This window comes from Mauremys reevesii, linkage group 3 (assembly GCF_016161935.1).
Source record: "Mauremys reevesii isolate NIE-2019 linkage group 3, ASM1616193v1, whole genome shotgun sequence".
Taxonomy (NCBI): domain Eukaryota; kingdom Metazoa; phylum Chordata; order Testudines; family Geoemydidae; genus Mauremys; species Mauremys reevesii.
In genome coordinates, this window is record NC_052625.1 from 111,388,455 (window position 1) to 111,401,559 (window position 13,105).

Sequence of the window (13,105 nt, forward strand, 5' to 3'; positions counted from 1 at the left end):
AGTCAGAAATCTAAGTTTTATACACATAGGCCTGCAGTAAAAGACAGGTCAGAGGCAGCTAGTGGAAATAATAGGCCATGGCTGTGGCTTTCGGCTTCATTTGTGCAGTGTGTAGACGCGCACCACAGTGACTGCTTAAGAAAAACAAAACCAGGATGTTATAATAAATAAAAACTAGTTATATTCTTAAAATGGAATCTATTGCTTTGAAGTCACTTAAGCTGGAATGGGGAAAGAGAGAGTTGGGTGCAGCATGTGAAAAGAAAGTGAATTATATCATTCCCCCCACCAACTCTACAAATTAACAATAAAAGGCCTGATTCTCAGGTACAACGAGGACCCTTTATACTGCTCTGGCACTGTAAAATGTAATTTACATTAAGGCCCATTTACACCACCAGAGAGCTATAAAGGGGCTGGGGTGTAAATAAGAATCAGGTCCAGAATATTCTTCTGTTCCAAAGCTGACATCTGACTTTAAGCATGTCTACTATGAAAACAAAATGCCCCCACCTGCTTCAATGGGTGAGAGAACTTGATGAGGCCAGTGGTGAAAATGGACAGTCCCAGCAGTGAGAGAGGGAAACACTTGCTGAGGGACACCAAAAGTAACTTCTCCTCACATTAGTCTCTTGCAGCCATTGGCCGGCTGGGAGGGTAGAGGTGAGGAGAGCCTACCCCGAGTTAAGGGTTATATTGGTAATGAGCCCTGTAACCCCCACACTGGAATCAATTAAATATCTGGTATAGAAGAGTGTGGGTAATGGGCAGGTAGTGCCCCTTCCCTGTTCTAAAGGTTAATAAAAGTTGCAGCCTGGCACTTAATTCCATGCAGGTGTCTGTCCTCATTTTGCCACTGTGTACACATCAATTTACCATGATCAGATAGAAGAATAATGTTTAGGCATTTGTGCAAATTCATTTCCTTGAGACCATCCATCAGCATCCCAACTATGTTGTCCACTCTCTGTAGTGCAAGAATGACCTGCAGAATAGAAATGTGGTGATGTAAAATAGATGTTAAGCATTTAGAAACGAATTCATATATCTGTATTTGGTTAATGTAAAATGTAAGACACAGTACGGCCCATATGCAAATAAAAGACCTCTATCTGCAAACTCTATTCACATAAGTATTCCCGTAGGTTTCAGTTGAACTATACATGGGAATAAGGATTGGTCAGACCCAAGTTTTCGCTTCAGGTTAAGTATGAGCTATTTGTTTAAAATTAGAATTTCTTATAAAAAGCTAGTCCAATCAGTTTAATCTTCACATACATTATATACTTATGTCATTTGGGTCATTTTAACTTGGAACATAAGGATGGACTAGTGACTTGGGGTCTTAATCATTGGTTGAAAATTTAATTTTAAACCAAAAGAAATGGCATCCTATAGCTCAATTCTTCACCCTTTTTCACGTTTAGTACTTAGTGACAGTGGACTCTGTGGGACTACTTGCGAGAATAATTTAGATGCATAAGTAATCAATATGAGCAATTAATATTTATAATCAGCTGGTTACATTATTTGATGGGACTACTTGCATAAGTAATTCTACTCAGTGTGAGTAAGGGTTGCAGAATCAGGTTCTTACAGAGCTACTCAGATGTCCTTACAGTGGTTTTTATTCTTCAAAGTGTTTGACATAGGTTACCTATGTTTTATTTATTCACCAAAGATAATTATAACTGAGTTCTATATTACCTAAGAAGCGGGGATGGGGAGAGGGGCTACAGAGACACCACTGTCGAGCTCTCGTTGGCAGTTAATCAGCTAAAGAACTACACTGATCTTTCAGTATTATCGCAGAAACAGTGTTCAGTGAAAGCCCCCCAACAAGAGAAACTGAAAGCCTCTTGCTCTTAATAGCTCCAATGAAATCTGGAAAAGTCAGTTATAGATGCCAAAACTTTTCCTGAGTTCAAGTTGTACCATTCTCTAATGTTCCCAAATCACTGAATAGTTTTTTTTTTTCCCCCTTCCACCTCTTCTTGTTTTTGTAAATGCATTTACTGAAGGATGTAATATTGACCCATCCCGGAAAATGAAGGCTTCTCTTTATTTACTGAATGGGTACAGCACAGACAGTGGTAATATCTGCTTCCCCTATTCCAGTGGTTCTCAATCAGGGGTCCAGGGCCCCCTGCGGGCCAGGAGCATATTTCAGGAGGACCGCCAAGCAGGGCCAGCATTGGACTTGCTAGGGCCCAGGGGAGAAAGTCGAAGCCCCACCACATGGAGCTGAAGCCCGGGGCCCTGAGCTCTGCCACCCAGGGTGGAAGCAAAAGCCTGAGCAATGTAGCTTTGTGGTGGACCCTGTGGCATGGGGCTATGGGCAATTGCCCTGCTTGGTACCCCCTAGTGCCGGCCCTGGCTTTTATATGCAGAAAAACAGTTGTTGTGGCACAGGTGGAGCTATGGAGTTTTTATAGCATGTTGGGGGTGAGGCCTCAGAAAGAAAAAGGTCGAGAACCCCCGCCCTATGCCAAAATGGCCAAAGTCTGACATGGAGAGAGATATCATTCATATCCACCTAACTGTAGTCTGAGACAGCCAGCAACCATGCCAGTTACAATGTGAATAGCCATCCACAGAAGTGGACTAAGATTAGAGCTGGTTTAAATGTTTCATTCAACCCCACCTCTCCCTACCCACTTTTTTCAAAAATGAAAAGTGTTTTCTTTTTCCCTAAACTGATAATGTTCAGGAAAAACTTTTTTTCCCCTTTCCAAAACTTTCTAGTATTTTTTGTCAAAAGGGAGAACTAGCATATGATGAGTGGGGGAAGGGAAACAAAAGATTCACCATTTACAACCTCATCCGCATTTGCAATTTTAAATTATAAATAAAAAAATAGTACCTAATTTGTTAGCATTGAAAACAGCACATCTATTAAATGCCATTTTACTATGTATGTTAGGTCATGTTCACCCTCCCACAAAGTCCTTGTTCTAGTAAATACACTGCAGATGAGTGCGCCAGTTTATGGGTGTTAATTTAACATGCTATACAAAGCCTCATCACTAACTCAATACAGAGCTTTAAAACAAAACAAAACAAAACTGTCTACTTACTCCACTGCTGACTGGTCCAAACTTATGGCCGGATAAATCTGGTTCTTCTAAATACAGAGTGTAAAAGTGTGGTCTATATCAAACAGCACCAAAAATGTAATATTTTACATACACATTGAAAAATAGTCCAGAAAAAATTATAATTCAACAATGGATATTAAGTAATAGAAACAACTGTGCATCATTTAGTGAGGAAACATTTTAAAAGAAGGGAAAGAAATGGACAATTTGCTTAGAAACAGGCTTGAAACAACTAATTTGTTGATCGTAAATGATCTGGGAAAAGGTGGTAAAATTTGCAAACAATACAAAATTACTCAAGATAGTTAAATCCAAAGCAGACTGCGAGAGTTACAAAGGGATCTCATAAAACTGGGTGACTGGGCAGCAAAATGGCAGATGAAATTCAATGTTGATAAATACAAAGTAATGCACATGGGAGAACATAATCCCAACTATCCATACAAAAACGATGGGATCTAAATTAGCTGGTACCACACAAGAAAGAGATCTTGGAGTCATCATAGACAGATCTCTGAAAACATCCGCAATGTGCAATGGCAGTCCAAAAAGTTAACAAAATGTTAGGAACCATTAGGCAAGGGATAAATAATAAGACAGAAAATATCACAATGCCACTACATAAATTTATGGTATGCCCACACCTTGAATACTTTGTGCAGTTCTGGTCACCTGCTTTCAAAAAGGATATATTAGAAATGGAAAAAGTACGAAGAAGGGCAACAAAAATGACTAGGGGTATGGATCAGCTTCCATATGAGGAGAGGTTAAAAAGCCTTGGACTTTTCAGCTTGGAAAAGAGATGACTAAGGGGGGATATGACAGAGATCTATAAAATCATGACTGTTGTGGAGAAAGTGAATAAGGAAGTGTTATTTACCCCTTCACATAACACAATGAAATTAATAAGCAGCGGGTTTAAAGCAAACAAAAAGGAACTATTTATTCACACAATGCACAGTAAACCTATGGAAATCATTGTCGGGGATGTTGCGAAGACAAAAAGTATAACTGGATTCAAAAAAGAATTAGATAATTAGAATTAGATAGGTCCATCAATGGCTATTAGCCAAGATAGTCAGGGATGCAATCCCATAAACCTTGGACTTCCAGATTCTGGGACTGGATGACAGGGGGATGGATCACTTGATAATTGCCCTGTTCTGTTAATTCCCTCAGAAGCATCTGGCATTGCCATTGTCAGAAGACAGGATACAGAGATAGATGGGGGAGGGATAGCTCAGTGGTTTGAGCATTGGCTTGCTTAAACGCAGGGTTGTGAGTTCAATCCTTGAGGAGGCCACTTAGGGATCTGGGGCAAAAATTGGTCCTGCTAGTGAAGGCAGGGGGCTGGACTTAATGACCTTTCAAGATCCCTTCCAGTTCTAGGAGATTGGTATATCTCCAATTATTATTACCTATGGACCATTGGTCTGACCCAGTATGGCTGTTCTTATGTTTTTGTGAAGTTATTGAAATAATGCACACAGGGTATTATATTAAATATAAACAACATTTACATTGCATTGTATGTGTTAATAATTATTATTTCATTATTCTAACACTGGAAACAGGAGCTTTACATTTGAAATTTAATACTTACCTTTCATCTTTAGGTAACTGCAGCCAATGAAGAATAGCTATCACCCTTTCTTCAAATGGGATTGAACTGTATCAGAACAACACAATAGCAACTGTATTTCAAAGAACTGAAAATTATGTTCACGTGAATTACGAAACGTCTTCATTTCAACAAACATCATTGAAATCACTTGGCAACATTAAAGTTGGATATTCATTAAATATATCTAGATCAATTATTTGGAGTACTACAATGATGGCAAATTTTACAAATACAAGGCTAAGGGTCTGATCTAAAGACCACTGAAGTCAACAGGAGTCTCCAACTTCCATGAGTTTGGATAAGGCCCTAACTCTTGCCTGCCTTCCTCATACAAGCAGTCCTATTGATTTCCCCAGGCATGCTCACATAAGGGGAGAAGGATTTGTCCCATATACTGTCTTTTTAAAACCATCCTGGTGTTTATAATGTGAGCCCAGATGCCAAGTTTATAATGACTATACATAGGTAAAATCTGGAATCAAAACTCTGAAGTAGACTGAATCATAGATTAGTATACACCCACTAAAACAGCCTATATGTTACTGAGGCAGCACCACTTGTTGCTGATGACAGTTGTAGATTGAACAATGCATTTCCAAGTGATCCTGTTCAACTAGCTGGAGAAACGTGTAGAATGTCCCACAAGCAACTAACAGTCAGAATCTACATGACAAGAAAAATAGGACCTGAGAAGGAGGAGATTGAGGACCTCAGGGAAGAATCTGATATTATTAATGATGATTCTCAAATGCACATAATTTCTCCACTGCAGAGAAATGTTTATTCATAGGTAGGATTAACAATTGACCATGAAGGCTACTGCCTTACTGTGAAATACCTTGAAAACTTGCAATAAGGTCAATTTGACAGTGAAATGTCTCCCATAACTACCTCATTACATATAGTTTTTCAAGTACATAGACAATATCATGTAAAGATTTTCCCACTTCAGGTAAGAGAAGAGCTCAGATTGAGTGATCAACGTTAGAATCTAGGTATTTGTGAAATACTTGCACCAAGTGTAAATAGAAGACATCAAAGCATCACCAGATTCAAATGGCAAATCTTTTGCATACCTCTCCTATAAACATACTTTTCCATACCATGTTATAGCATAATAGGTTCTTCAGCCAGTTACACAACATGCATCATGGAAAATGCAGGCTCTGGCTAGTGGGATTCTGCTTTTTCACAATGTGCAGAACTATATTAATAAGCAGGAAGATATTTATCCTGTCTGTCATCTATCGTTTTGTGAAAGCTGATCCAAACCAGGAAAGGAAGCAGAACCAACCCTACATATTTTATTTCTCTCACACACATATACCCTAATTCAAGGGTAGTCAACGGGCAGACCATGAGCCAACTCCGGACCTCCAGATGCTTTTGAACAGACTTTGAAATCTTTTTATTTATTATTATCATTATTGTTATTATTTTTGTATTATTTTCTCTGGAGTCTGGACCATGACCAAGACATTTGTACCTTGACATAAAATAATTGATTACCTCTCCTCTAATTTATTGCTCTACCAAAGGAACACACACACAAAACACATGATGTTTTACATACCCATTGTACTTTCTATACAAGTCTGGAAAAGTTCCATTAATTCTCACATCTGATCCAGGCCAGAAGAATGTACCAGCTTTTAGACCTTGATACATAGCTGTCAGCCAGATCTGTGGGATGAGGACAAGTATAATTGTTTAGTGTTTGTCATAAAGCCCCAACTCCTGGAGTTCTGTTATTTCATGAGAATTTCCACTTTCATTTAAAAACAAACAAACAAGTTCTAGCATATATTGTTGTGGAGAAAAGCTTGAAAAGGTGACCTGAGAATAACCTAAAAGGTTCAAAACCCAAAAGGCAAATAAGAACCAAAAATGTAATTTTTTGAAAAACCTCATGATTTTTAAGCCAAGATCATGATTTTTTTGAGGCCTAACATGATTTTTGAAAGTTTAGGTTGGCAATAATATGGAAAGTTGGGTGAAAAGAGGAAGCTGAAACTAAGTTGGGAGAGGATGATAAATGGGAGACCTAGTGATGAGTAGCATAGGCTGGAGGGGAGGAAGAAATGGCAAGAGGTAGAGGATGGAAAGAGAAGAGTGATAGACACAAAAGCCAGAGAAATGGAAAAAAGAAAGGCAAGACCACACACAAACTGTTAGTTTTAGTTCTTTCTAATGAATTATTTCCCAGGCAGAAAAGAGGAGGAGGAGGAAGGGTGGGAACCTTTGGGTCACTGCAGCTGGAGTATGTGAAAATGCTAGATGACTTTTCAAGCTCTGGGTATTTGAGGAGTTGGGACTGTACCAAGACGCCTTTCCCAATTAGGATCCACAGGGACCTTGGACTGGAACCATTCTAAGAATTATACTTTTTGGAGGGGGGCTAGAGAGGAGGCTGAAAATGAATAATGAAAATGTTCTAAATGGGGGTAATTGCCATAAAAATCATATAAATAAGATCATTAACAAAAATCCTGAAACCTATTTTTTTCATTATTTCAGTTTACATGTAAGCTATTTCAAATCCATTTTACAGCTGCAACAATGTAATCATGTAGTTATGCTGAGTGACAGCTTCTTGGCTGCCTTGGAAATGCTCTCTGTCACTTTTTTCAGCGTGGTAGCCATGTTAGTTTGTATCAGCAAAAACGACGAGAAGTTCTTGTGGCACCCTAGAGACTAACAAATTTATTTGGGCATACACTTTCATGGGCTAGAACCCACTTCATCAGATGCATGAAGTGAAAAATACAGGAGCAGGTATAAATACATGAAAGGATGGGGGTTGCTTTACCAAGTGTGAGGTCAGTCTAATGAGATAAATTAATTAACAGCAGGATACCAAGGGAGGAAAAATAACTTTTGAAGTGGTAAGAGAGTGGCCCATTACAGACAGTTGACAAGAAGGTGTGAGTAACAATAGGGAGAAATTAGTATTGGGGAAATTAAGTTTAGATTTTGTAATGACCCAACCACTCCCAGTCTGGGTTCTAGCCCACGAAAGCTTATGCTCAAATAAATTTGTTAGTCTCTAAGGTGCCACAAGGACTCCTCGTTTTCTCTGTAACATTGTTTCTCAGTATCATCATTTTCCTGAGAAACAACTAAACAACATAACCACTATCTCTTGTGTCTCATAGCAGTATATTAGTTATTAATACTTACAGGCTGTCCTTGGTACCACTGCGGATTAAACTTCTCTGCATTTTTAAGTGTGAAGGAAACATTTCTATGGGGGTCGTAGATCTTGTTATCAATTATACCATGGGATTCTGGATACAGCCCCTACAATTAAGATTGCGTCATTGTATAAAAAAGAAAATCCTTTTTATAGAAATCCTTATGTACACGTCACTATAAATGCCATAAGTCACAGAATGTTCTAACAGGGTCAAATTTCACTGCTACAAAGGTCAAATACGGATTGACACTCCTGAAAGGTAATGCAGCATTTTTCAGACTTTGTGTAGGTGGATGCAAGTCTATTGACTTACACTAAGTCTGAATTTGGCTTGACCTCTTCTGGCTGAATTTACAGCCTACTTGCTCTAGTTTTCTCTTATGCTCTTTTAGAGGCATTTAGACAAAACGGAGCCTAAATGGATGGCATAACCTTAGCCTGACATCTTAAGAGTAGCACAGCTGATTTGCCACAGAATAGGATGGCCTTCATGAAGCAGTTGTGCAGATCCCCACCTGTGACTAGATGCCTCCATAAGATAACAGACCAATAAGTAGCTCAATGGTGGGGCATGGGTTGCTTCAAGGAGTAGGGAGGCTTCTGAGGAGACCCTGTGACAGGGAAAGGAGCCGGAAGGGAGCTTACCACTCCAGCTAGGTGAAAGACCAGGCTGGGGATACCTGCTGTGTGCCTGGTTTACCTGTTTTGATTGATGTTGAACTATGTTTGTGATTGAATAAATACATGCCTCAGAAAAAGAAATGGAACAGTGATAGTGGGGAGCTTTATTTACACACTATCTGGAGAGTTAGTTCCCCAGCTTTCATAAGAGTGGGAGAACTGAGACAGAGGATGGTCTGATGCCAGGTTAGGGGAGACCCCATTACATGGTGGCAGAGCAAAACTCTTTCTACCTGGTCACCTCCTCAAATTTGGGAGTGTGTGTCTTGGGGGGGAAGGGGCCATTAAACAAATTTTAAAAAAATAAGTAGAGATCCAGAGACTGTGCACATAACAGCATCCACTGCCACGCCACCCAAATAGGCAACAGCACTGATGAGTCGGGAGCAGAAGGTAGTGAGGTTGTGATTCCATCAGTCTTAATTTGAGTTCTAAACTCTTTGACCATGAAGCTCAAGGGAGTCTGCTGATATACCATAGAAGGCAGTAAGACACAATCCAGTTTTGGAAGCTTTTTTTTTAAATTGGTTTATTTTCTCCTGTATATATTCAAGATGGGAGAAACCTTAGAGATCAGCTGTTTGTGACACCTTCCACCCTTGGGCTGCTTCTGAACCAGATTTGAATCCCAGACAGCCTTAAATCTCCTCACACCTTTAAAACTCACGAGCTATTCAGATTGCTGGTTCCATTTCAGACCCCATCTATGTCTACTTACTGTCACAATTTCTGTTCCATGGGTGGGGCATAAGGCACATATCTTCCCAAAGAAAAGGAATGAGAAAAGAACCTAGCTTGCTTCCACTCCACTGGCCAAAACTGTGATTCAGCTGATTATGCCAGATTCATACCAATGCACAAAGTGAAGAAGCATACCAATTTATAATGCCACAGGAATTCTTATACCTGGTATTGGATAGTTTTTACTAATTATCAGGATCAAGTTAACCTAACCTGGCATAAGTAGTCTTTATATAGTGATTGTCACACATTATGCCAGATCTTAGCATGAAGAGAAAAGAAGAAAAGTGTGGAATCTACATTTTTATAGTCCTGTGGGAAATCTTAAGTATTGTTCTTGTTGGGTTTAATAATCCACAAATCCTGTTTCCCCCGGAATTGATTAAATTCAGAACAATGTATCTTCTAGACAGAAAAACACAGAAGTTCTTACTGTGACAATGGTGTAGTGATTGGGGAACGTTTTTGTTGGATACACTGGTCTCATGTTGGGAGTGTATGTTCCACATTTTTCTAGGGGGAAAAAATGTAAAGTTACAAAAGTGAAAAAAATTCACAAGACTCAACTATGTATACATTCAGTTTTAAAAATCACACCCCTGTCGTTTGCATTCTGCAACATTCTAGAATTCATACAGTAAACTCCTCGCTTAACGTTGTAGTAATGTTCCTGAAAAGTGCGACTTTAAGCAAAATGATGTTAAGCAAATCCGATTTCCCCATAAGAATTAATGTAAATGGGGTGGGGGAGGTTAGGTCCCAGAGAAAAAATTTTTCACCAGACCAAAAACTATTATACACACACACTATAAGTTTTAAACAATTTAATATTGTACACAGCAATGATGATTGTGAAGCTTGGTGGAGGTGGTGAAGTTAGAGGGTGGAAGAGGGTGCGATATTTCCCAGAGAATGCCTTACTGCTAAATGATGGAATAGCATTCGGCTGAGCCCTCAAGGGTTAACACGCTGTTGTTAATGTAGCCTCATACTCTACAAGGCAGCACAAATGGAAGGAGGGGAGACAGCATGGCAGACAGAGACAGAGAGAGAAACACACCCTGTGTGTGGGAGAGAAAGAGAGATGCACATTGCCCCTTTAAGTACGCTGACACCACTCTAAGTACATTGCCTTTAAAAAGATCAGGAAGTTGAGACAGCAGCTGCGGCCAGCAAGCTCCCTCCATCCTGAGCCCTGTCCTGTCCCCACTCTGCTGTATATGGAGAAGGGGTAAGTGGGGGGGGCAGGAGTAGGGGGGATGGGACACCCTGACATAAGCCTTCCTCTTCCCCCCGCCCCTGCACGGCAAGCGGGAAGCTCCTGGGAGCAGCTCCAAGGCAGAGGGCAGGAGCAGCACATGGCAGTGGAGGGAGGGACACAGATGAACTGCTGGGCAGCGGCTGCACAGGGAACTTAGGGGAGTGGGGAGCTCTTAGGGGGGCTGCCGGTCCACCCTGGTTCCAAGCCCCCACCAGCTAGCTGCAACGGGCTGCTCTTCCTGCAAGCAGTGGGCAAAGCAGCCAGCTGCCCAACAACGTTATAAGGGAGCACTGCAAAACTTTAAACAAGCACGTTCCCTAACTGATCAGCAACATAACAACAAAACAACGTTAACTGGGACGGCTTTAAACAAGGAGTTACTGTACTTATGTCAAAAATGAACAAGTCACATTTGATTTAACAGCTAGTGGTAGAAATGCATTCTAGATACTCCTTATGGAGCTGATCTTTGACCACTGAAGTCAATGGTCACAGAATCAGGTCTTTTGAACAATACCTGGTGCAGATGTATACAGGAATGACCAAAGAAGTTATGCTGTTCCAATTAGAACACCGATCTGGCAGCTGGTGAGAGTGCTGTGCAGTGTGAACACTAGTAATGATTTCAGTCTGGGAGTTCCCAGAAGCAAAGTAGCTTTTGACTGAGGGCTATAAATGCTGTCTTGCCCCAGTTCTCTTAAGGGTATGTGACAAATTGCTATTTACTTTGCTTTCAGCTTATATACACATCCCATAAAAGGGAGTGTTTATCATGTTCTCTAGGCATAACCTCAAACTTATGTTCTTGCCAAAGAATTGCAGGTCTCTTTGAAAAAAAAATCACTGACAATATATATTAGAATGAAAAATCATTCATGTTTGGCCAAAATGGTAAAATTTGGATTCCTTAAGCAAGTTGCCTAAATCCATACTCAAGCACCTAAATAGGTGTTCTCTTCTTCTGAAAATTAGGACAATAACCCTCACTAAAGTATAAAAAAAAACCACACAAAGACCAAAAGTTTTGTGTAAAGCAGGGGTCGGCATCCTTTCAGAAGTGGTGTGCCGAGACCTTCATTTATTCACTCTAATTTAAGGTTTTGCGTGCCAGTAATACATTTTAGTGTTTTTAGAAGGTCTCTTTCTATAAGTCTATAATATATAACTAAACTATTGTTGTATGTAAAGTAAATAAGGTTTTTAAAATGTTTACGAAGTTTCATTTAAAATTAAATTAAAATGCAGAGCACCCCCGGACCAGTGGCCAGGACCCAGGCAGTGTGAGTGCCACTGAAAATCAGCTCGCGTGCCATGCCATAGGTTGCCTACCCCTCGTGCAAAGGATAATGATAAGCGTAAAGTTAATGATTCATTAGATTGATTTTCTGCTCTGTAGTCTATGCATGCACTTTGGATCATTCTCTCTCATATGTTCAGTATAGTATAGATGTTGGCAGAGTTTAAGAAATCTTTATATCCAACATGTTATTTTGCTACGTCAGCTGAACCTGATCTAAGACACATTGAATCCACTTGAAAAAGTCTTGTGTTGCTTTCAATAGGCTTTGGACTAGGCACCAACTGGAGAAAAACAAATTTAGATAAAATAAGAACAGGCCAAACCCTCTCCTAAAATTCATAATATTCCCTTTTTAGAGTATAATAAAAGGCATTCTCCCTACCAAGTCTTTCTGGTGCTCTTGGACATAGTGACCCCTTCAAGCATTTCCAAACTTGTTGTCCTAGCTGTCTCCCCAGATGCTATTTTTCTAAAGCCTGAAAATATAAATCTTGAGGATTTGTTAACCAAAATCCATGGGGATTTTGGCAGGGACTTTACTTTGTCTTCTATTCTACTTGGCTCACTTCCCATATTTCAAAGCCAGATAAAGGTGAAGACAAAAAGAGGATTTGTTTGAAAATTGATGTATTGAAGAGTCAAAAGAAATCTGCAAACCCCTTTTCCCAAACCAAAATGTACATGTGACAGTGGGATATATCTAGGTCAAACTGTGAACTCCAATTTGTCACCTCCATTTGGATTAGGACATCCATTTTTTGTTATACGATGAGCTTGTGTCTAACCTTGCTCAAAGAAAGCTTTTTGCAATGTATTCTAGTAAGCTACCCTGCCCAGGAAAAATTTGATCTCTAAGAATCCATCAAGATAACAATCTAGAGCCACTGAGGGTCTTTCAATTACCAGCCCATTGCCGAGAAACAATGGACTCTCTACACAAAAGCCCAGAGGGGTTAAGGGATAAGCATACCAATGGAGCACATGGCCAAAAAGGAAGCAAGACTTTATAAAAGAGGGCTTCTCTGTGAGTAGGGCCATCTATCACCACATGCAAGAAGACTGCTGGAGGAAGAGGAAATCTGGCTAGCCTGAAATGCAGACAAGACCTCAGACTCATAGAAGGGGTGAGATCAATCTAGGGGAGAGTGCATCTTAGACTTATGAATTTGCAAAGATCTGTCACTTTAGTGCTGTTAAAGAGTAA

The 13,105-nt window shown here is 39.9% G+C and overlaps 1 protein-coding gene across 3 annotated transcripts in view; it reads right to left on the reverse strand.

Moving 5' to 3' along the window:
* ENPP1 (ectonucleotide pyrophosphatase/phosphodiesterase 1) overlaps positions 1–13,105 on the reverse strand; it is a 74,357-nt gene that overhangs the window by 21,825 nt on the left and 39,427 nt on the right. For all 3 annotated transcript variants that reach the window (XM_039531928.1, XM_039531929.1, XM_039531930.1), the window contains exons 7-12: positions 9,774–9,853; positions 7,903–8,022; positions 6,296–6,405; positions 4,702–4,767; positions 3,078–3,150; positions 877–985 (exon numbers count right to left, since the gene is read on the reverse strand). In XM_039531928.1, the coding sequence (XP_039387862.1) occupies positions 877–985; positions 3,078–3,150; positions 4,702–4,767; positions 6,296–6,405; positions 7,903–8,022; positions 9,774–9,853 (558 nt within the window). The remainder of the gene's footprint in view (positions 1–876; positions 986–3,077; positions 3,151–4,701; positions 4,768–6,295; positions 6,406–7,902; positions 8,023–9,773; positions 9,854–13,105) is intronic.